The sequence below is a fragment of the Mixophyes fleayi genome, chromosome 6 (assembly GCF_038048845.1).
Source record: "Mixophyes fleayi isolate aMixFle1 chromosome 6, aMixFle1.hap1, whole genome shotgun sequence".
NCBI classification, from domain to species: Eukaryota; Metazoa; Chordata; class Amphibia; order Anura; family Limnodynastidae; genus Mixophyes; species Mixophyes fleayi.
This window is the reverse complement of record NC_134407.1, coordinates 3,874,497-3,900,746: the sequence shown is the minus strand read 5'-3', so window position 1 is coordinate 3,900,746 and position 26,250 is coordinate 3,874,497. Positions and strand designations below refer to the sequence as shown.

The following is a 26,250-nucleotide window of genomic DNA, read 5'->3' as shown; positions in this document are numbered from 1 at the left end:
AAGTCAACAAACCAATATTCAGTTAAAACTAGTGACATTACAGAGGCATGAGCCACAAAGTGCCTCATAGCTGTGTTGTCACCATACCTAGTAAACTGATTGGCTGCAGCAAACTAATGTCAATGTCAGATATCAGAACATAAGAACAATATCGGAGCTATTATATAAAGGACAAAGCTTCCGATCCTTACAAGACAAGACGGTGGAGTCGTAGCGCCCTGCGGAGTGGGGTCTTTCCCGGCTCTCTTTCTCTTCTTTCAGGATCAGCTGACCAAGACCCGAGTTCAGCTAAAGGGAACAAGAAGAGAACAGATCACAGGTAAGTCCACCAGATGCACAATATGTTGGGTTTGAGCAAAGTACCAGTCTTGTGTAAAATCTAATCTGCGGACGTACAAGTACAACACAACCCCAAATGGTCAGATTGTCACAGGACCAGTGCATGCCTCACCTCGCCACTTTACACGCCCCAACCTCCCGGTTCCTACTGAGTGTGCAGCGGGCAGCATCCTCTCATCCTGGGAGTGTGGCGTTAGGCTGTGACCTCATACACCTAGATACACCCCAGTCTGTTACCAGCATGAAGGGGCAGCCGGCAGCTTCTCAGGTAAGAAGCCCCTGCATGTCAGTGGCTCAAGCTCAGTATGGGGGAGCCATGGTAACAATGAAGACACGGAATGACTCAGTGTCCTAAGCGCCCCTATACCCTGGCTCATTAAGGGATCGCCTAGGTCCACCATCACTGGAACAGCTATCCACTCTAAGGGGTCTGTCTTTTATGGGCCCCCAACTTTAGGAGAGATGGTGCGGACATCAACACAAACTCTTCAGAAGCTCCCTCTTTTGGGGAGTGGAAGATACCCCTCCCTGGTGGAAGAAGACCCTTGCCCCATAAATAGCCCTATGGCCCAAGTAGTCGGGGAGTAATTAGACCCTCATATAATTAAAAACTAAAACCCAAAACGGAACCTGCAATCATTTCCGGTCTCACCTTCATCAATTGCTCTTCCTGAAGTTGCCGACGTTTCTGCAGCTCTTCATCTTCTTCATCCCGACCGCTCGATCTTCTTCTCGTATCACCTGGTCCCAGGAAACCACAGTGATTACCGTCTCATCCACACAGCTCATCCCATCACTTACTGCAATCATTTCATCGGAAAACACAACATCTTCTCCCCTTACATTACGGAATAACTCACATCAACAACGTTACCAACAAGTCAGAGATTAAAACTGTACACAAATCATTCTCATTTAAATGACGGGATATCTGTGTTAATAGAGGCAGGTTTGCTTAACATCAGTGAGTTTTTAGATGTGATTTTGCACGATTAAAGACACTTTAATCAATATTATTGAAAATATGTCAATAAGCCTGACCCTATTTGTAGTTTATAGAAGGGAATTGTTCAAATGAATCCTGAAGACGATACAACTGGAACATACAACATGATAAATGCTATGTAACGTGTGACATGACGACCCCAGGATGCTTCATGTGATATTTTTATATGTTTGACAGCAGCGTTATATAAGGACTTGTTTCCCATTAATATTATTATTCTACTATAAATATAGATGTAGCTACAGTATATATATTCTTATACATATAGCGTGACCAGATATTTTAGTTTATGTAAAGACACTGGCCAGCAATATATAACTGACTGTTTAATATCAGATGAGATTACATGTTATATAATGTGCTACTCTCTCTATAGTGATACAGAGCAATTCAGGGAGCATTCAGATTCATAGTAACTGTATAACAAATGACTAATGATTGGAATACTATAGGGAATTAACAAAATAAAAGACAAACACAGAGTCATCATCACTAAACTATTGGACTTTTGAAGAACACAAACAATTATTGCAAACTGCAGACATGTGTTCTTACATCTATTTTTTTCTTTAACAAACAATTCACGAATAAAATGTATTTCTGACATGAATGTACATGGTTAGCGGCCGTGGGCAAATTACCATTAACAAATGTTTTTGTGAATAGTTTGTTAAAATGTTTTTTTATTTAATTCAAAATGAACTAATTTTATTTCCCGTTTTCAAAAGTGCTTCTTTTACCTTTGTCATTCATTGTGTGTTCTGCTCCTAATAATAATAGTATTTCTGTACATTATTGGGCAGACAGATAAGTTCATTCGGAATATTTGACCACTGATCCATACCCGTTTTGGTGTGCTCAGTGTTTTAGAATACCATGATTTGATCAGAGATGACATGAGACTAGCTGACTACAGCCCTGTGTACAGTAAGGTAAATATGACAATAGGACAAGTTCGCTGGAATTCGGAGCTTCACCTGTTCCACCGTCACGGTCACAGGGTAGATGAACGGCTTCCCGATGCTCCTCATCCTTTCCTGCCATGTCAGTAATATTTGTGGGCAGAGATCTGTGTTATGTGTCTCTCGGTTGGCCTACCTATAGCAGCGAGTGAGGGAGGACCCGGCCAGTAGTCGGTCTCAATCTTTGGGACATCGTTGAGCGCTGGAGCGTGGGCGGCTGGGAACTTGGAGGACTTGATGATATCCTCGCAGTTGTTGCTCATTGCTGCCATGGCAGCTGGATCTGGATAGGATTAGGTTGTAACTTAGCTCTTTGGCTCAGTGAGTAAACATGTCTATGCAGTGCAGAATGTCAACGTCAATCTTCTTCACCATGTGACAAAGGCCCAGTGCACCAGGAAAGTGTGAGTCCCTCAATACTAAGACTCACCAGTCCATCATACTAGTCAAGAGCTTACAGCTAATCTGTTACATGGGCAACATCAGGAAACGTGACAACTGAGAACCCAGGAGAGAGCTGGTTTCAGATGTGGTCTACCGCCCGCTACCATATCACACAGGACAATAACAAACTTTGTAGATCCAGTCTGGCATCTGATAGGTGATGTAATATACTGGGGGTACGGACCCTGCAATATTACATCATAAATTCACTGTCTAATATCTATATAAACTGTGCAAGGTGAATGCTTGAAAGGAAAACACGGAACAGGTAGGCACCAATCTATACCCGATGTACCCACTAATGTATGACGTAGGGTATGTAAATATAGGGGAGGGGGCCACCATGGGGCCACATTTCTTTCAGCTGTATCATGACCCCCAAACTTTCTTTGACATGTCCATGTGTCATTTTTACATACATGGAAATAACCCAAACCACATCTTATAATGCAGTCTTCCAGCGACAAAGCCAATTCCTTAATGGAAGACGGATTGTCAGAAAATATGCACATTCCTCTGCCGGATAATCATGGGACAGGCTCAGATCATGGACACGATGTCAGTCCAGCAAATATTTGTATTGTCTGATACCAAAAGCCGCTTCTAATTTCTACTAAACATGTTTGTTACTGAGATTAAGTCTCAACCAGGAGAGCAAGTAAACGTCTTCCCTCAGAAGCCGCATATCGGCCTTTAAACATACATATATATATATATATCTATATATATACTAATATAGTCTGTGGGTCGTCTACTGAGAAACCAGGGATAGCCTCAACTTCCTGAACATATAACATAAGACATGTCTGATTCTGTGAATAATTTATCACTGAATCTTGAACTTGCACAGAAGGTCTCATTCATTATATCACCACAAACAAAATAAGGGGAGCTCTAATCTTATGCATTAAAATATTTATAAACTAAAAAGTGAGGTCTTAGGTGGCACACAGCATTGTACCACTTCTGAGGGTTTCCCCAATAGAAGAGAACATTGTTTGTATGAGCTGAATCACTGCAACTAACAGGCCATTATTAAGACGACGCTGGAGAGTGTCGCAACGGCAGCGAATCAGCACCTATAAACTCTCTTCTTGCTGGGAAAGCGCGGAACAGAGACCACAGAGCTGGACTCATTGTTTTTGCCATTTTTAATACACTGTAGACATGTTATCTGAACACCAGGCAGGGACTAAAGGAACCACTGACTTCCTGTACAAACCACCGGCTCTGTGTAACACACCTTGGATAGCTGCATCTTTGTAAAATGTAACATGAGAGAATCACATCTGTTCCTGGTGCACAGGGGCTGCAGCATACACATTACAGAGGTCATATGAAAAGGGACATGCAATTGTCAGACCGGTACAAGCCCCAGGGAGATAGAAGATTAGTGCTGGAGAGAGGGAGAGATCAAGCAGCAGTGCAGGTATAAGCACCTTAGGGGGGTGAGATTATCCCTATTTCCAACCTGCAATTGGCTGCCTCCTGCAGCTCAGCAAGAAATAAAAGCTGGTGTCATTATTTGGTGCATTAACATTACTAGGAAGCAGATTTTTCTGCAGACAAAGGAGACGGGTTGTATGGATAGGAATAAAAAGGAGAAATGTTTTTACTGCTGTACTTTAAAGATATTTTGGCAGCATATTTGTCCTCCATTGGAGGTAACCATGGTCTATATTGACAGGAAACATTTTTAATTAGCTGCAGTGTTATAAGGAACAAGTAAAAATCAATGGGGAAATTGTAAAACATGATTGTATTTGTGCTAAGGTGCTCTACCGCTCCCTGGTGGCGAGTTGTGGATGCACCATTGCTGAGAAGTGTAGAGTTGTGCCCGGGCCGGTGTGTTAAGAAAAGACGCAGAGATCAGACATAGAGCAATGAGGGGAAAGTTGTTGATTTGGGTGCAGGAAACCAGGAGCTTAAGCGCTTTGTGGGATGACACCAAGCGCTACTTGCTGAGGGAATTTGGCGAGGCGATGGGTTAAATGAACACGCAATGGATGGACACACAACATGCCATAAAACAACATAAAACAAGACAATGTTACAGAAATAGGAGACCGGACGGGAGATGCTCAGTGAATGACTCATCTTAAATATTTAATTAGTGACATGTTAGATTTTCTGTTTCCCCTGTAATGAGTTTAGTGGGTACTTCTGGTACTTTCCTTTGTGGTGCGTGGGGTCCCTTTTAAAATTGGGCAGAGGGGCCATAAGAGAGCTGACAGAGGCTCTGTTACGTAAATGCGTACTTGAAATGAATATCTGTCTTAAAATGTCTCTTTCCCACTTGTCTGTGCCTCAGTCCTTCCACAGCCCTGAATGAGGGTATTGTTATAAAACCTAACAATACCCTCATTCAGGGCTATGGTACATGTATGTAACCATGTTACTCTCCTATAGATGTATGCGTCCCTCTCTCATTAATGGAATAAGCACAGTACTGCTCTAAGCCCTGATCAGCTGATGGGGCCACCAGTCAGAAGGAAGACCATGCAGAAGGTCCAAGCCAAGAGCACACAGCAGAAGACAGGCAGAGTCCCCAGTAATGCAGAGAAAGTTTTACCGTGCTGCCTGTAGATGGGGGGTTTCCGGTACATGTTAATTCCTTGGTCTGTGGAAGGGAAATAAAGAGTTGGTTAGCAGAATATAAATCGGGGTTACAGCCACCATGAGGAGACAATGACACAACAACAGAGTCTGAAGGTGGATGGAGGATGAGTGACATACAATGAAACTGGCTGAAAGTCGGGCTAATGATCGGGGTGACCCCCCCCGAACCCTGTATCTAACCATTGAACACTGGATGAGGACAGCCGCATATTGGGATATAGGGGTACAGCGAACCCCACATCATTATAGCCGCAATAAAGATACAGGAGCACTATTTCCAAACAAGACATAAGACAAATGGCAACTTGTTGACCGTAATAGGAACCTATGTAGAAATGAAGGAACAATGGCATCAGCTGCGATGTTTGCAGACTCCTCATACTGGGAGTACAAAGGACATAGACCATAATCAAACCCCAGAGGCATGGAATATAATATAATTTAATATATATATATGTGCATTGCGGCACACAGTCGCCGTTCACGTGGATCAAAATGACACTTCTTAAATAAAAGCTTCAATTGTTCTTAAATGAACAAGTGTGTTAATAGGTCGTATATAGAATGGTACCTGAAGCACTTTGTCGTTTATGGCCTTAAAATATAATATATGTTTAGGGATACAGTTTGTCTTCATATTCACTGTACTGAGGATCATTAATTATCACCCAATTGCTCCAAAGGTAAAATGTGCTCAAAATATCAATCATTAACCGTACTAAGCAAAATCATTAGACAAAACTGCTCCCTAGTTTAATACAACAAAGTGTCTACAAGATAAGACTGCTTGGAATGATCTAATGTACTTTAAGAATAATATAAATGTTATTGTCTCTTTCTGGAAAAGTTCTTTGGTAGCGGCCAACAAATTATCATTAACTACGCAGCAACAATTTCACCTGTTCACTGAAAACATCATTGGCATTGTGACGCATCGTTGCTCCACATAAAACACTGATGGATGTTAATAGTTAATAATATAAAAATGAAAAAAACAGAACAAAATTAATTTTCTTTACTTCAAAAGATTAAGACACTTTGTCCTGTAACATGTTGCTCGGACTGAACTCTTCCATTGCTCCTGGATGCAAGTCAAGATAATATCGTTAGGCTCTTACAATTCTCGCTACGTGCGCGTCAGACAAAACATCATTCTCAGGAACCGAACTGTCCAAGTACTGATCGACAATTGTATCGCTGTGTGCGCAGGGCAATCTATCACAATTAAGTGATATCTTTTGTATGTGCATAATCACTGTATCAACTATATCAGATTTAGATTGTTCTGTGTCTGTAGGAATACTTCAATGAAAATATCTTTCAATAATAATTCATCCTGCTGGAGATCTTGGTGCAAATCTGGGAAGAGCACTTTAGAATCTTGGTCAAGTAATTCACTCACCACAGATTACCACACACAGGGAGGAAATCATTTCTGAAACATAGAATCTGCGACTTAACTATATCTCCCATTATCCTCAGAGCAGCCTAGGTCTAGATCTGTCAACATAATTTGCATAATACACATTTAACTCCAAAGAACAGCGACTGGTAAAATCATTTAGGTGTATTACCTATAGTTTGCTAAATAAGAAAACCGTGACATTAAATGGAGCGATTCAGATTTTCCTAAATCACGACACACAAATTGCTGTTGTGAACTCTCCTTCAGTAGAGTAAAAATAATCTATAACTCTTCCATTATATCTTCTAATCAAATCACAAATATCTCCCAATTAATTTACCGACAAAAAAATACAAAACAAATCAATCCCATCAGGGATCTTTTACAAGACATGCATGTTGGAATTGAAACACTAACTTTCTTTCAGTAAACAAATTATTCACTTTTCAGCCCCATCTGTACAATCCCCCTGTTGTCATATTGTATCACTTTTCAGCCCCATCAGTACAATCCCCCTGTTGTCATATTGTATCACTTTTCCCGTGTATCTGAGAAACAAATGCCTGTCTACATCTTACTATAAATACTTTTCCTTGATCATTTTGCTACCAATTTAACCATGAATCAATGTGTAAGTTTCCCTCTGCCTCCTCAACCAGGGGTCAACTTATCTGTGCTAATCTGACCTAATTAAGGTATGAATCAAGAGCTGACGACTGTAGAACTTTTACACGGTTTAGCAGACATCATGTGACTATTACCACCTATTCCAGATCCCCAGCCGTTCCGAGACACAGAGAGATGAGGCCCCCGCGGCAGACAAGACAATGAACACAGAACAGGTTACGTTCCTACAATCTACAGTCGGACAGGACACGTAGACACAGATGGCAACAGCTCCTACCTGGAACATGGAAATGTTTAGGGGCCTGAGCGTATGTTGGCGTTAGAGGGCGACTGTCTGGCCGATGGGGGAGAGGGGAGTTCCTGCCGCTGGATGGCTCATTGCCTCCAATGAGAAGAATGGACAGAAATGAAAAGAGAGCAGAATACAAGGAGGAAACAGTAACAAAATAATATAAAGATCAAAGAAAGAATAAAAGAAATCTAACCCAAACAGGAAGAAAAGAAAAATCAGACACAAAAGTTTATAAACATAAGTGGCAGCAGCATTATATAGAATAGTATCAATGTGATAAATTAATTCTTCTCAATGCAGATGAAACAACCGACCAGCGTATTCTGAATAATGGCTGCGAGTGCCGGGTACGGTGGATTTAGGCTGGTTATAAAGGGACTCCATACACATTTGTACATAATTCATTGTGAGAACGAGCTGATTAGTTTATAGTAACTGGTTCCCCACTTCTATTACCCAACGTGTTGCCATCCGGACGCTCAGCCTGTATGGCAGATCAGAGACCAGTTTAACCTCACAATTGGCAGCAACTTGGTTACCCAGAGACTGTCCCCTACAATTAGCTCTCGATGCAGATATTATGGAGGAAACAAGAGCAGGAATGGGAACCAGTATGTTCTGTCAAACATATGACAAAGATTGTTCAATTTGATAAAACTAAATAAATAAATGTGTGCTGTCATATTACATCTTAACTTCACCCTAAACAAAAAAGTTATATTTAATTTGTATGTGCTGATCACCACATCCACTAATCCCAGATATATGTAACAGTCCCTGGCCGCTCTTCTCTGTTTTCCATTTGTTAACCTGGCCAAGTGGGTGACAATGTTGCTCCACATGAACTTCCTACTGATGCGACATGAAAAGCATAGAAGGGAGGGGCATTGACAACCCTTTCATGCGTCTTTTACAGACAACCATTTAGAGTTCAAAGCAGAGCATCATGGGGCCAATCCAGACACCTGGGACTCCGACACAACCGACAAACAGCGCGATAACTATAACTTTATTAAACTCCACCGAATACCATTTTTTAAAGTTATTTAGAGTTTATTTACCCTCTTTATATTTAACAGTTATTGAAGCGCAGGAAATTTTGTAGAGGGGGAGGGTGCGACTTCTGGCGAGAATGCAGCATGTGACTAGACCGACGTTACCACTAATCAACCACATTCCTCAGGAGAAGTTATGCCCCTTCCAGTGCCCGATTAAGGGTTCAGGCTGTACTAGGCTAAAATGCTCTAAGCGCCCCCCTAGCCTCCCACATCAGGATAATACGCTGTAGGTAAATATGAACTCGTGCTTAACGTCTGTCACCCCTCACCAATGCTCATGTTCCTGTGGTTTCCAAACTCAGATACACCTGGCTTTTTAAAAGGGTCACAGCAATCCTTGTCACTCATTTCATTCACATTAAAGTTAGAACTGTATAGTAGAGGTGGTGGAGGAAAAATGAGCGGAGCTTACAGACTGGACATCGCTGTATAGTAGAGGTGGTGGAGGAAAAATGAGCGGAGCTTACAGACTGGACATCGCCATGAAGCGCGGCCCCCACTATAGACACCTTGGGGTGCATCTCGAAGATTTAAATTCTCCCCTAACTCACAGAGCCCCTTATACCGCTCACACATAGATATGTACAAGTAAAGGAGCTGGTCGGGTCTAATTATATGGAATAGAAGCCTAAGAGATTGGAAGTATCCAACGTACACAAGACAATAAAGGTTGTTTCACTGTGCGGATGATGATTTGCAATATTATGCACCTACATTTCCACAAATTTATGAGGGACGCGGATTAGTGCATTAAAATGGAGGCGTCTGCAGGATAAAACGTTTTGGCTATCCTAATGTGAAGGGGCAGGGGGGAGGTGGAGGGGGAACAACTCAATATGAGGTAGCTGCAATTGAGACATTTAAATTAGGTGTGACACACTTATGCCAGTGTTGCCCGCTGTACGTGATGGCGCACCGCCATTTATCTTCCCGCAGAAGGATGTTGTCAGAGATGGTGGGAACCTCTACCCTCGGATGGAATTCCAAGTGCCCCTTACGGAGGGAAAAGGGTTTCCACCAACACAGTAATTGGTAATTATTAGGTAGCGTGCTGTGAAGAACTGGATGTGCCCAGACCAGGGTTTGCAATGTGGCAGAATAAAGCTCTTCCAGGTGACATCATTCACAGCCTTAGGAGAGATTAGATGTTGTGATGGCAGAATGAGAGAGTGTGTGTGGGGAGGGGGGGGGGGTGAGTGTGGGGGGTGTTGCACACTTTCTATAGGTACCCTTCTATACGTGTCTTTCCTTTTAGATCTAGAAACTTATTATCACACATAAGTTACTTTATTCATTTAACTACCATGTCTGCTAACGAGAATAAACTCTGCGAACAAGCCTGAAAGAAATGATTCGTCATCAAAAGCATATTAAAAGTAGGGATGGGTGTAAATGAGTCCTAAATTAATAACATACTTGTGCCCAGCCTGGTTTGAAGAGCGCAACATGATTGCCAAGTTCTGTATCAGGGAGGGGGCTGAGACTACTATCTTTTCACACTCTTTGATATATTTTGGATGTAATCTCCAGCTCATGTGTAGATAGGCTAGAGCAACTTTAATGTGTATTTTTTTTTTATAATGATAAAGACAAAAGATAATTATTTTATAATAAAATGCTACATGACAGCGCTAGGACCACATTTAATATCCGGTCAGTGGTTGCAGGGGGCCACAAATTGTCTGTCCCCATGTGAGGAGGTGAGAGGTGAACACAGACAACTATTGTCCTCCATCAAGCTGACCACACAAAGCGATGATACAGTCATTCAGTCTGACTGCCGAGACTTCACCTAATCTGACCATACACGTTATTAGTAAATAATGAATAATTGATCACTCAGCGTTTGGACAGATCCAACAGGAAACGCTATTGGTCCAGGACAGTGTGCGCAGTCCTGCCGTGTTTAAAGTCTGTCCTGACATCTGATAGATCCAGATCCCAGATTGGATGCATAATAAGGTCTAAAACGGGTTAAATCGGTCATCAAAGCCACATCGTACAATGGCTCCTTTAGTCTGACTAGCAGATGTCTGATTGGTTGCATGTTAATAAATACCCCCAATGAGTGAAAGACAAACCGGCCGTAATATTAAATACCGAAACAAAACAACGAGGCAGAATAATGTACAGACATGTAATACTAGTTAAACAAGCAGGTTATAGCTTATAACAGGACACTGACTTGTGTGGTCACAGCGCCCCCCTCTGGAGGACCCAGTCTACATGCTTTGGCCTTCAAACATTATGACCTGTGGCCTCTATGTCATGCAATATTCTGATATATAATGGTAATGGACAGGTGGAAAAATGCAAAATTCTATCTACTGAAGGAGAGTATATCATGCAGAGGATGCAAGAAATGGACTGAAATAAGCAAATTAGACCTGTAAAATCATTATAATATAGTAAGTGAGGTACAATGTTAGAGGTAGACCGTGCACACCGGCCCTCTGCCCTTTGTATATCGTATGGACAGGAGAACAACAGGGAGCTATTCCATGCTACACCCCTTAAAACTATGATTAAGCGTAAATAAAAAAGTTATACACAATCTGATCTTGTTAAACCATAAAAACACAGTTGCAATAAAAGGGATGCAATCAAAACAGGTCTCCCCCAAATCTCTTTTATTTCATATATGTGAATCCATAATCTCATGATTGTACTGCCTGCATTATGGGTGAAATAAAACACTTATGAATTCTGTTGAAGTGTCATTTCTTTTGCCAATAAGAAAGGTTAACATGTTGCAGTATGAATATAATCAGACGTAACTGTGAGATAGTAATAATAGTCAGAGCGGGATGGATCGGCTGTGACAGCTACAACTAGGTTTATTTTTTCAAATGTACTAGATAAAAGGACAGTAAATACATTTAAACAGCTTTTTTAAGGGCTGTATTTCTCCCATAAGACAACAGTACTCCAGTCATATAAAACATGTATATGGTTCCTCCCGACCATCATCACATAAAGTCTTATATCAGGGAAATAGCTATAAAACTAGCCGGGTATGTTACCATTTCTAAGGAAATAATATTTCAAGATAACAATACTCTCAGCTAAGAAATGTTGTTTTAATCAGTAATAAAAGTTTGAGTTTCTCTCTCCATTTCCTTCCCACAAACGTTGTTTATATTGGGAATAATCTACACCCCCCCTGTAAAATATAAGGATTTTACGAGTTACAGAGCAGTTCTGTGACTATATAATGGCACAAGGCTGCACTTATATAGGTCAAAGAAATCACTGGTAATTCGCTTATTTTTATTCCACAGCGGGGATGTATTATTCTATATAATATCCACTGAATAAACTGAAACAAAAAAGTTTATAAATGCAAAAATAAATATTTAGAACAAATATCTAAGTACAGGGTGATTTCATTTTTACAGGTTATGCCTATAGACAGTGAAGGAAATCAGTGACATCACTGAGAGTGCAGCCTATCCAGTAACTAGGAACCAGTGACATCACTAAGAATGCAGCCTATCCAGTAACTAGGAACCAGTGACATCACTGAGAGTGCAGCCTATCCAGTCACTAGGAACTAGTGACATCACTGAGAATGCAGCCTATCCAGTCACTAGGAGCCAGTGACATCACTGAGAGTGCAGCCTATCCAGTCACTAGGAGCCAGTGACATCACTGAGAGTGCAGCCTATCCACTCACTAGGAACCAGTGACATCACTGAGAGTGCAGCCTATCCAGTCACTAGGAGCCAGTGACATCACTGAGAGTGCAGCCTATCCACTCACTAGGAACCAGTGACATCACTGAGAGTGCAGCCTATCCAGTCACTAGGAACCAGTGACATCACTGAGAGTGCAGCCTATCCAGTCACTAGGAACCAGTGACATCACTGAGAGTGCAGCCTATCCAGTCACTAGGAACCAGTGACATCACTGAGAGTGCAGCCTATCCAGTCACTAGGAACCAGTGACATCACTGAGGGTGCAGCCTATCCAGTCACTAGGAACCAGTGACATCCCTGAGAGTGCAGCCTATCCAGTCACTAGGAACCAGTGACATCCCTGAGAGTGCAGCCTATCCAGTCACTAGGAACCAGTGACATCACTGAGAATACAGCCTATCCAGTCACTAGGAACCAGTGACATCACTGAGAGTGCAGCCTATCCAATCACTAGGAACCAGTGACATCCCTGAGAGTGCAGCCTATCCAGTCACTAGGAACCAGTGACATCACTGAGAGTGCAGCCTATCCAGTCACTAGGAACCAGTGACATCCCTGAGAGTGCAGCCTATCCAGTCACTAGGAGCCAGTGACATCACTGAGAGTGCAGCCTATCCAGTCACTAGGAACCAGTGACATCACTGAGAATGCAGCCTATCCAGTCACTAGGAACCAGTGACATCCCTGAGAGTGCAGCCTATCCAGTCACTAGGAACCGGTGACATCACTGAGAATGCAGCCTATCCAGTCACTAGGAACCAGTGACATCACTGAGAGTGCAGACTATCCAGTCACTAGGAACCAGTGACATCACTGAGAGTGCAGCCTATCCAGTCACTAGGAGCCAGTGACATCACTGAGAGTGCAGCCTATCCAGTCACTAGGAACCAGTGACATCACTGAGAGTGCAGCCTATCCAGTCACTAGGAACCAGTGACATCACTGAGGGTGCAGCCTATCCAGTCACTAGGAACCAGTGACATCCCTGAGAGTGCAGCCTATCCAGTCACTAGGAACCAGTGACATCCCTGAGAGTGCAGCCTATCCAGTCACTAGGAACCAGTGACATCACTGAGAATACAGCCTATCCAGTCACTAGGAACCAGTGACATCACTGAGAGTGCAGCCTATCCAATCACTAGGAACCAGTGACATCCCTGAGAGTGCAGCCTATCCAGTCACTAGGAACCAGTGACATCACTGAGAGTGCAGCCTATCCAGTCACTAGGAACCAGTGACATCCCTGAGAGTGCAGCCTATCCAGTCACTAGGAGCCAGTGACATCACTGAGAGTGCAGCCTATCCAGTCACTAGGAACCAGTGACATCACTGAGAATGCAGCCTATCCAGTCACTAGGAACCAGTGACATCCCTGAGAGTGCAGCCTATCCAGTCACTAGGAACCGGTGACATCACTGAGAATGCAGCCTATCCAGTCACTAGGAACCAGTGACATCACTGAGAGTGCAGACTATCCAGTCACTAGGAACCAGTGACATCACTGAGAGTGCAGCCTATCCAGTCACTAGGAACCAGTGACATCACTGAGAGTGCAGCCTATCCAGTCACTAGGAACCAGTGACATCACTGAGAGTGCAGCCTATCCAGTCACTAGGAACCAGTGACATCACTGAGAGTGCAGCCTATCCAGTCACTAGGAACCGGTGACATCACTGAGAGTGCAGCCTATCCAGTCACTAGGAACCAGTGACATCACATATACAATTTGTGCCTTACACCTTTTAAGATCATTCTATGTCAACTCTTCCTATCACAAATCACCCCGTATTAGGGAACGTGAGCTGGGTTTACACCCCGTGAGGCAGGTTAGTGTTACCCTCTGTGCTGTCACAGTAGTCACAGTGATCCTTGTATAAGCTACAGATATACGTGAAGTACAGATTAAGAGTCCATGGACGGGGTCAATGATTAGTAGTTGTAAAAATATAATAATCTTTTACACAATGTGTCCGTATGGTATAAATTCATATTACTATATTCTACAACAAGAAAATTAGCTAAAAAACCACAATAAACATCAAGACACCACAGCAGAGGGGGTAGAAATGTGTAAACCTTCATTTTCATTGAAAAAAAATAAAATCTATATTTTTGTAATCCCAATTCCATACTTTCCAAATTGTTCTTTAAATTGTGGTCGCTCTTATATTAATTATATTCAGAATTGTAACATTTGCTTAGTGCTGAATTAGCGTCTGGTTGACACATTTCTAGTAGAGGACACAACATGCCAATCCAAAGCCAGTATGATCCTACAGTGCGACAACCATGAAGCGTGTGAAGAGACGAGCACCAGGGCGTAGACGCAGGACGGCCGTCTTATTAGCTTCCGTCCAGAGAAGGTAATAAGGTCACAGGCGTTGGCTCGTCCGGTCTCCTTACCTTTCACATGTAGGATCGTGTGATGCCTGAAAGGGGAGCTAGGACGTGAGTCGCTGAGGGTGGAGCTAAAGCTGCCAGCGCGCACGTACGACAAGCGCTGCACACCGGTACACAACAACTCTGGCGGGCCAGGGGAAAAGAAGAAGCGGGATATTACGAACAAACAAACAAAAAGGCAGAAGGGGGGGGAGGGCAGAAAACAACATAAAATAAGAGACAGATCTGTGAAAATAATGGAGGGTCTAAGTCAGGGTTCCCCAAACCCAGTCCTCAGGGCTCCCCAACAGTACAGGTTTTCCGGATCACACGTGACATAATTAGGACCACCTGTGGATCTGTTACAATGTGTCAGTCAGTAATGAATACACCTGTGCTCCAGCAAGGAGATCTGGAAAACCTGCACTGTTGGGGAGCGCTGAGGACTGGGTTTGGGAAACCCTGGTCTAAGTTATGAAGAAATTAAATGACAGTTACAGTCAGAAGCAGGGAAAATACCAGGAAGAGAGTAAAACATTGCGGGAGAAAAAAGAGGTTAAAGTTGCCCCATTAACCTAAACTATAAGCCCTGAACCTTTCACTGGGGTCCAATGGAGAGTAATCTACCCCACTTAGCAACTCTACACCTCCACAGGCCCCCAAGGGTTAAATGATAGCGTTTGATAAAACTGGACACTAGAGGGCGCTATGAGCATCTTTTATGGGGTTTTCCACTTAGATTACTTTCATTTGTTGACTTGCAACATCTGTGCTTTGTATCCATTTATTTATATCACCCGGCCGATTTCCTCATCCTGATCAGCCTGGAATAGACACAAAGCTGCTCTCTGGATACAATTGTATACATAGAGCGACCGAGAGCAGTGCCATGTATAGGCCACTGAAATTATAGATGTATTGAAAGGAGAAGATGCTGGAAAGAAACATCCATGTGTTTAGTAAAAGTGGCAGGAGGGCACCTACAAGCCAATAAATTCAAGTCATCTGAAGGGGGAAAGTCCATGGACGAGCGCCCATTATACACACACACAGAGTGTAAAGATTTTCCATCCAATCAGAAACGCCACATAGGTGGTGCCCAGCAGGCAGACCGACTGAACTGTAATAAATATCCCCCTTTATTTAGGTGTCACAGTACAAAGCAGCCAGGCAGATGAATACGTGGGACATAAGTCTGTGCCCCCCCTCACATGCAGGGGGTACGGGGCAGTGTCTGGGGGAGGGGGGGTGCGACACAGCCTCAGAGATACACAGAATGTCACTTATTATACAGAACACCTCTCCAGTAATATATGTGGGGCGATTGCTAACGCTATTATGTGATATTACAGCAAACTGACATCCTGGTACTGCAGGCACACAGTCACCGGAACTACTTTGTAAGCATATTATAATATTAACAATTGCAAAGTCATTCTACAGTATATCATTTACATTATGTGACGTCTATGTACTGGCATGGAATGTACACTAGGTGGCGATCTTGCAACACGTAAAAAGTACCCTTCAAAAAGTATTCAAAAAGTATAAAAACAACATAAAAGATTTTTTTAAACATAAAACTGCATATAAATAAAATGCGGATCCCAACCAAATGGGACAAATGTTTTCTTGACACTATGAGTGTGCCGAGCACAAGTGAGCTCACTGAGAGATGTTTAAATATTGATCCTCGCTTTTTTACTTCAATCTATTGCCCCAAGGACAGCAGAGCAGGGGATTTAGAGGATTAACTGGAGAATTCTGTATAATCAAGAACTCTGTCCCCATTCTGCAGTATGTGCATCACTAGTGCTCTATGTGGGACTGGACGTGGAAAATACAAACGCGATACACGAGTTATTTCACGCATATGAATGCTGAGAACAGTAAAAAAATAATAAAAAAAATAAAAATAAAAAGTTTAAAAAATGAAAGTAAATATTTGTTGTCGGTGTAGAGGAGACAGTGATTTTGTGAAGTGAACCAATACTAATAGAGCAGTATTAAATAAATATTGATAAACATAATACATGTTTGTAAATAAATATTCAGTCAGCCAGCGACACCATCGGTGCTGAGTGATGTCACTATTTCCAGTCAGCTACTAGGCTGAATTCGCATAAAACTGGTTCATCCTACAAACAATGTCTGCCTCCCGTGTAAGCCATGAATAGACAGTTGTATTTTTGTGGCTGCAGAAATTGGTTTTCTAGCATTGACCTCAAGACTGCACAAGAATTGTGACCAGATTCACAATCACATCCCGCACTCTGCTTAGCGAATCAGGGTAACAATCTACTATACAGACACATTCAGTTATTACCTGGATACTAATCACCCGCTAATCCCCCCACTCCAGGGGTGTTATACACCCAGACACATCCTTGTACAGGTTCTTACCGGGTCTGTGGAAATGCTGCGGGGAGCGTGAGATTGTGGGAGTGTAGTTATGGCGACTGTACACGGGCGAATTGATGGATCCCTGACTTTCTGACCTCTGTATTATCCGTTCCCGGCCATCCTGATAACCCTAAAAGGCCAGAAAACAGTTACTGGAAATTATACATTGCAGGAAATATTGTTTATGTAGTTACAACAATGATACACAAAGTGTCGCAACAATTGTTTCAGCATTTGTAGTTGTGGGAAATTTCTGCGTACAATAACTGAGCCCCCTTTTGTTTCTACGCTCAGCACTAGACATACATATAAATATATAGAATGCGTCAGTAAAAATGCTAAACATCAGTAAATGTTTTCTAGAACGGTCAGGAAGAAATCCTGACGCTCCGGGGAACAGCCGGACTCAGACTCACCTCGGCAGAAGGCGTTGGGGACAGAGTCCTGGGAGACTGTAATATAAAGGACAATAAAAGTTAATAACATTATCATGCTTTAGACTGGATTATATAACCCTAAACACAAATAGTGATTAGTAAATTTGTGAGACAAAGTGATTTATCAGGACTGAACGTACAATAGTATGAACTAACATTGAACCAGACAATGACATAGATGTTACATACACACAGACGTACATATATACATACATATGTAACTACACGGCAACACAAAAGAATGTACACAAACAAATAGAAGAACATGGTATCAGATCTTGATTTATATATCAGGTAGAGATTAACAACACACCACAAACTAACTTGTTATAAATTATATTTTACTAAAGATTAAACATGAAAGAAAAAAAGAGAACGATCTGCACTGAATGATAATATATAGAAGACCAGGGACTGACAGGAGCCATAGAACAACAAGGTCCAATTTCTGATGAATACATAAGAGTTGTAATATGATTCCTGGGTATAGTACAGAAGTACACATAGTAAATACAGGAGAACACATTGGGATAGAAAGGAGGAAGCATTTACATGGATCTTACTGTTACACCAAGGAAGCAGAAGCACAATGGAAACTTAACTAGTTACTTGTAAAGTGATTTACAAACAGAAATTCCACATGTGGACACTAGGTGGCGCTGCAGTCAGCTGTTGAGATATTTGGATTTAGTACAGAAACTTATATAATGTGAAAGGGAGGGTGATTTATTTTTGATTATGTGGCATTTAACACACAGGGAACAGAGTTTAGGCATCAGGAACGCTGATACCACATATTAAGGTGATTGCGTTATGTCACCTGCTTTCTCCAATCACTTCCATTGATCCAGAACATTCTGTCAGAGGCATAATAAATGAATATTCTAGAGAGGGGACGGGGCAATAAACAGGTGTTATTACATCCTGCCTCATGCCCTGGGATGATCACGGTCGTCGGGAGAATAAAGCACTATAGGAAGTGGTTTCCATACAAACGCACAGTCATTAAACTGCTTATTTAACTGCACATCGATCAACAAGTCAGTATGATGCAACAATGTATCAGTCACGGTACACAGTCGCTTTATATGGGGATAATTTATTTACATTCATGCTATTATACACCATTATGTTATTCAGTAACTGTAAATCCCGCTGATTACAAACAGAGAGAGATAAATATAACATATAATATCCAGGTATTGCGATGAAGAAATTGTTAGCTCTGTTCTTATCAGAGAGCTAAGAAAAGAAGCTTATCTGAGAGGGTAAAACAGATCTAAGTGCAGCTAGTTAGAGAACATTCAGGAACAGTGCGGCAGGCAACCTGCACTAAGAGTATTAAAGGAGAACTAAAGATAAAAAAAATACTTCACTGCATGACATATATGAGTGCCGTGATATAGGATGAAGTGTTTATGTGAATCAGGAGTATGAGCTGCCATGAGGATCTATATGGGCAATAGGGGGTTAATGGGTTAATGAATACAACTTTCAGAAGGAGAAAACGTGAAGAAAAAACACAACCTAAAACCAATTTTATGGTGCCCCAGGCAGGTTGCCCTGTTTGCCTGTATGGAAGATGTGCCGGGGGTGGGTCTGCTACAAGTTAGCCCTGGCAGTAGCACCATGTACCGTGCCAGTCCCCCTCCGCTGGGTACTGTAAGCGATTCATGGCATTATTGTTCTCTGGACAAAACGACAGGCACATTATTCCTCTGGGCATAGCGCCCCCTCTCCCAGACACTGGGTACAACGGGCACTGTCCTGGCAGCAGACATTGTGAAAGTGACTGTAAAATATTTTTTGGCTGTAGATCTCCTTTAACAATAAAAGCTTTGGGGATTGACTCCAGACTTACTCTATTGTTGTGAGCCAAGGACCTGTCACTCCTGGGGCTCGGAGACTGTAGATAAAAGCCGGTTGGGTATTAGTCAAAGTTCTGACAGAACCACTTAAATCTGTACTAAGTAAATCACCGAAAGACAAATCAATAAGAGCTAAATTGTGGGTACTCTTCTTAATCTGCGAATCTCCTATAAGTCTCTGTGTGTACACATTATAGTATGATACGTCTCTGTGTGTGTACACATTATAGTATGATACGTCTGTGTGTGTACACATTATAGTATGATACGTCTGTGTGTGTACACATAGTGTGATACGTCTCTGTGTGTACACATTATAGTATGATACGTCTGTGTGTGTACACATTATAGTGCGATACGTCTCTGTGTGTACACATTATAGTATGATAGGTCTGTGTGTGTACACATTATAGTATGACAGGTCTCTGTGTGTACACATTATAGTATGATACGTCTGTGTGTGTACACATTATGGTATGATACGTCTGTGTGTGTACACCTTATGGTATGATACGTCTGTGTGTGTACACCTTATGGTATGATACGTCTGTGTGTGTACACATTATAGTATGATACGTCTGTGTGTGTACACATTATAGTATGATACATCTCTGCGTGTACCCATTATAGTATGATACGTCTCTGTGTGTACACATTATAGTATGATACGTCTGTGTGTGTGTACACATTATAGTATGACAGGTCTCTGTGTGTACACATTATAGTATGATACGTCTGTGTGTGTACACATTATAGTATGATACGTCTCTGTGTGTGTACACATTATAGTATGATACGTCTCTGTGTGTACACATTATAGTGTGATACGTCTCTGTGTGTACACATTATAGTATGATACGTCTCTGTGTGTACACATTATAGTATGATACGTCTGTGTGTGTACACATTATAGTGTGATACGTCTCTGTGTGTACACATTATAGTATGATACGTCTCTGTGTGTACACATTATAGTATGATACGTCTGTGTGTGTACACATTATAGTGTGATACGTCTCTGTGTGTACACATTATAGTATGATAGGTCTGTGTGTGTACACATTATAGTATGACAGGTCTCTGTGTGTACACATTATAGTATGATACGTCTGTGTGTGTACACATTATGGTATGATACGTCTGTGTGTGTACACCTTATGGTATGATACGTCTGTGTGTGTACACATTATAGTATGATACGTCTGTGTGTGTACACATTATAGTATGATACATCTCTGCGTGTACCCATTATAGTATGATACGTCTCTGTGTGTACACATTATAGTATGATACGTCTGTGTGTGTGTACACATTATAGTATGACAGGTCTCTGTGTGTACACATTATAGTATGATACGTCTGTGTGTGTACACATTATAGTATGATACGTCTGTGTGTGTACACATTATGGTATGATACGTCTGTGTGTGTGTGTACACATTAGTGTGATACGTCTGTGTGTGTGTGTACACATTATAGTATGATACGTCTGTGTGTGTACACATTATGGTATGATATGTCTGTGTGTGTGTGTACACATTATAGTGTGATACGTCTGTGTGTGTACACATTATAGTATGACATGTCTCTGTGTGTACACATTATAGTATGATAGGTCTGTGTGTACACATTATAGTATGATAGGTCTCTGTGTGTACACATTATGGTATGATATGTCTGTGTGTGTGTGTACACATTATAGTATGATAGGTCTGTGTGTACACATTATAGTATGATAGGTCTCTGTGTGTACACATTATAGTATGATAGGTCTCTGTGTGTGTACACATTATAGTATGATAGGTCTGTGTGTACACATTATAGTATGATAGGTCTCTGTGTGTGTACACATTATAGTATGATACGTCTGTGTGTGTGTGTACACATTATAGTATGACATGTCTCTCTGTGTACACATTATAGTATGATAGGTCTCTGTGTGTACACATTATAGTATGATAGGTCTCTGTGTGTGTACACATTATAGTATGATAGGTCTCTGTGTGTGTACACATTATAGTATGATAGGTCTGTGTGTACACATTATAGTATGATAGGTCTCTGTGTGTACACATTATAGTATGATAGGTCTGTGTGTACACATTATAGTATGATAGGTCTCTGTGTGTGTACACATTATAGTATGATACGTCTGTGTGTGTGTGTACACATTATAGTATGACATGTCTCTGTGTGTACACATTATAGTATGATAGGTCTCTGTGTGTACACATTATAGTATGATAGGTCTCTGTGTGTGTACACATTATAGTATGATAGGTCTCTGTGTGTACACATTATAGTATGACATGTCTCTGTGTGTACACATTATAGTGTGATACGTCTCTGTGTGTGTACACATTATAGTATGATAGGTCTGTGTGTACACATTATAGTATGATAGGTCTCTGTGTGTGTACACATTATAGTATGATACGTCTGTGTGTGTGTGTACACATTATAGTATGACATGTCTCTGTGTGTACACATTATAGTATGATAGGTCTCTGTGTGTACACATTATAGTATGATAGGTCTCTGTGTGTGTACACATTATAGTTTGATAGGTCTCTGTGTGTACACATTATAGTATGATAGGTCTCTGTGTGTACACATTATAGTATGATAGGTCTCTGTGTGTGTACACATTATAGTATGATAGGTCTCTGTGTGTGTACACATTATAGTATGATACGTCTCTGTGTGTGTACACATTATAGTATGATACGTCTCTGTGTGTACACATTATAGTATGACATGTCTCTGTGTGTACACATTATAGTATGATAGGTCTGTGTGTACACATTATAGTATGATACGTCTCTGTGTGTGTACACATTATAGTATGATACGTCTCTGTGTGTGTACACATTATAGTATGATACGTCTCTGTGTGTACACATTATAGTATGATAGGTCTCTGTGTGTGTACACATTATAGTATGATAGGTCTGTGTGTACACATTATAGTATGATAGGTCTCTGTGTGTACACATTATAGTATGATAGGTCTCTGTGTGTGTACACATTATAGTATGATAGGTCTGTGTGTACACATTATAGTATGATAGGTCTCTGTGTGTACACATTATAGTATGATAGGTCTCTGTGTGTGTACACATTATAGTATGATACGTCTCTGTGTGTACACATTATAGTATGATACGTCTCTGTGTGTGTACACATTATAGTATGATAGGATTAGGAGATGCATCTCTCCTCATTATACACAGATTGCTCTTCTTGCCGATTAGGTTTATACAGGATCTCGATTTACAGACACAGAGCAAACACCAGGAATATTACTGGTGCGTAATACCAGCCTAAAGTGTAAATATTTACCAGCGTCTGTAAATCTCATAAAGTGCAGACAGCTCTTATTTACTAACGATGCAGAAGGAAAGAGCTGCTAATTACCAACGACAACTCTCATCCTAGAATGAGCTCTTTGCACTGGATGTAAATAACACTGGTGGTTATAATTACTGCCTTACTCGCTGGGGTCCCGGGTCCGTTCCCACCTCAGCCCTATGTGGATGGGGCTTGTGTGGGTTTCCTCTGGGTGTTCCACAGTCCAAAAACACACTGGTTCACAGGCTTTGGATGTGGGTGAGAATTTAGACTGTAAGCTCCATTGGTGAATGATGAACCATTCTCATTAAAGTGCTGTGTAATAAGCTGGAGCTATATAAAGGTTATTAATAAGGTAAATTACTGACATCCTGATAGGACAAGTTCTGTAGACAAAGTGGATGATTATAAATAATATAACAGGGAACTTTCATCGATCACTACAATGTTACAATATATAACGTGTAAAGTGTTATCTCTACATCTCTAATACAAGGAGACCATCTGGGTTAGCATGTGGCAGATCTCTTATATCGGGACCAGCGTCTGTCCATATGGGGCCAGGGTCTGAATGTGGGAGGTAAAGGTAGAAAATCTGTTGTGGAAATACGTCCCCACAGCGGACAGCATTTGCTGGGACTTGTAGTTCCACACGGGACTGCCTCAGCCTGGTGTAAGGCACTGACGGACATTCCAGCTTACCTCCTCCACACTTTGCCTTTCTTGCCGGTCTTCATACGTGGACGTATAGAAAGATTCATACGTGATGAGATCGGGGCGTTCAATGTCATAAATGGCTTTCACTTTGGGGATAGCGGCAAGATCCTTGTAATCCAGGATCTCGTCATTCACTTTAGCCTGAAAATACAAAGTAATACCTTTAATTTACTAGACTGCAGCCAAGTTTATGGCATTTGCAACCACCGATGCCCGATGGGCCATCATCAAGCAGCGCAACTTTCATGCAGAACACCTGTGGGCTTCATGTCCCCAGTGCAATATACAGCGGAGCCACGCGGAGCATTTCATCTCTCTCAGATGGATCACAGCCATGGTCTAATCACTACACCACACACAGCCACGGTGTAATCACTACACCTCACACAGCCATGGTGTAATCACTACACCACACACAGCCACGGTGTAATCACTACACCTCACACAGCCATGGTGTAATCACTACACCACACACAGCCACGGTGTAATCACTACACCACACACAGCCACGGTCTAATCACTACACCACACGCAGCCACGGTGTAATCACTACACCACACGCAGCCACGGTGTAATCACTACACCACACGCAGCCACGGTGTAATCACTACACCACACACAGCCACGGTCTAATCACTACACCACACGCAGCCACGGTGTAATCACTACACCACACGCAGCCACGGTGTAATCACTATACCTCACACAGCCACGGTGTAATCACTACTCCACACACAGCCACGGTGTAATCACTACACCACACACAGCCACGGTGTAATCACTACACCACACACAGCCACGGTGTAATCACTACACCACACACAGCCACGGTGTAATCACTACACCACACACAGCCATGGTGTAATCACTACACCACACACAGCCATGGTGTAATCACTACACCACACACAGCCACGGTGTAATCACTACACCACACACAGCCATGGTGTAATCAGTACACCACACACAGCCATGGTGTAATCACTACACCACACACAGCCATGGTGTAATCACTACACCACACACAGCCACGGTGTAATCACTACACCACACACAGCCATGGTGTAATCACTACACCACACACAGCCATGGTGTAATCAGTACACCACACACAGCCATGGTGTAATCACTACACCACACACAGCCATAGTGTAATCACTACACCACACACAGCCACGGTGTAATCACTACACCTCACACAGCCACGGTGTAATCACTATACCACACACAGCCACGATGTAATCACTACACCACACACAGCCACGATGTAATCACTACACCACACACAGCCACGATGTAATCACTACACCACACACAGCCACGGTCTAATCACTACACCACACACAGCCACGATGTAATCACTACACCTCACACAGCCACGATGTAATCACTACACCACACACAGCCATGGTCTAATCACTACACCACACACAGCCATGGTGTAATCACTACACCACACACAGCCATGGTCTAATCACTACACCACACACAGCCATGGTCTAATCACTACACCACACACAGCCATGGTGTAATCACTACACCACACACAGCCACGGTGTAATCACTACACCACACACAGCCACGGTGTAATCACTACACCACACACAGCGACGGTGTAATCACTACACCACACACAGCCACGGTGTAATCACTATACCACACACAGCCATGGTGTAATCACTACACCACACACAGCCACGGTGTAATCACAACACCACACACAGCCATGGTGTAATCACTATACCACACACAGCCATGGTCTAATCACTACACCACACACAGCCACGGTGTAATCACTACACCACACACAGCCACGGTGTAATCACTACACCACACACAGCCATGGTGTAATCACTACACCACACACAGCCATGGTGTAATCACTACACCACACACAGCCATGGTCTAATCACTACGCCACACACAGCCACAGTGTAATCACTACACCACACACAGCCACAGTGTAATCACTACACCACACACAGCCATGGTGTAATCACTACACCACACACAGCCATGGTGTAATCACCACACCACACACAGCCATGGTCTAATCACTACACCACACACAGCCATGGTGTAATCACTACACCACACACAGCCATGGTGTAATCACTACACCACACACAGCCATGGTGTAATCACTACACCACACACAGCCATGGTGTAATCACTACACCACACACAGCCATGGTCTAATCACTACACCACACACAGCCACGGTGTAATCACTACACCACACACAGCCATGGTGTAATCACTACACCACACACAGCCATGGTGTAATCACTACACCACACACAGCCATGGTGTAATCACTACACCACACACAGCCATGGTGTAATCACTACTCCACACACAGCCACGGTATAATCACTACACCACACACAGCCACAGTGTAATCACTACACCACACACAGCCATGGTGTAATCACTACACCACACACAGCCATGGTGTAATCACTACACCACACACAGCCATGGTGTAATCACTACTCCACACACAGCCACGGTGTAATCACTACACCACACACAGCCACAGTGTAATCACTACACCACACACAGCCACGGTGTAATCACTACACCACACACAGCCATGGTGTAATCACTACACCACACACAGCCATGGTGTAATCACCACACCA

General features: G+C 42.3%; 1 protein-coding gene across 20 annotated transcripts in view; it reads right to left on the bottom strand.

The window, feature by feature from the left end:
* Window positions 1-26,250, bottom strand: part of ABLIM1 (actin binding LIM protein 1) — a 180,659-nt gene that overhangs the window by 6,978 nt on the left and 147,431 nt on the right. For 10 of the 20 annotated variants that reach the window (XM_075215623.1, XM_075215617.1, XM_075215620.1 and 7 more), the window contains 10 exons: window positions 23,591-23,746; window positions 19,531-19,575; window positions 17,649-17,684; window positions 17,233-17,362; window positions 14,854-14,973; window positions 7,680-7,784; window positions 5,324-5,371; window positions 2,444-2,590; window positions 992-1,080; window positions 192-288 (listed from right to left, as the gene is read on the bottom strand). In XM_075215623.1, coding sequence (XP_075071724.1) covers window positions 192-288; window positions 992-1,080; window positions 2,444-2,590; window positions 5,324-5,371; window positions 7,680-7,784; window positions 14,854-14,973; window positions 17,233-17,362; window positions 17,649-17,684; window positions 19,531-19,575; window positions 23,591-23,746 — 973 coding nt within the window. The remainder of the gene's footprint in view (window positions 1-191; window positions 289-991; window positions 1,081-2,443; window positions 2,591-5,323; window positions 5,372-7,679; window positions 7,785-14,853; window positions 14,974-17,232; window positions 17,363-17,648; window positions 17,685-19,530; window positions 19,576-23,590; window positions 23,747-26,250) is intronic. The other 10 variants (XM_075215615.1, XM_075215612.1, XM_075215614.1 and 7 more) reach the window with 10 other exon arrangements.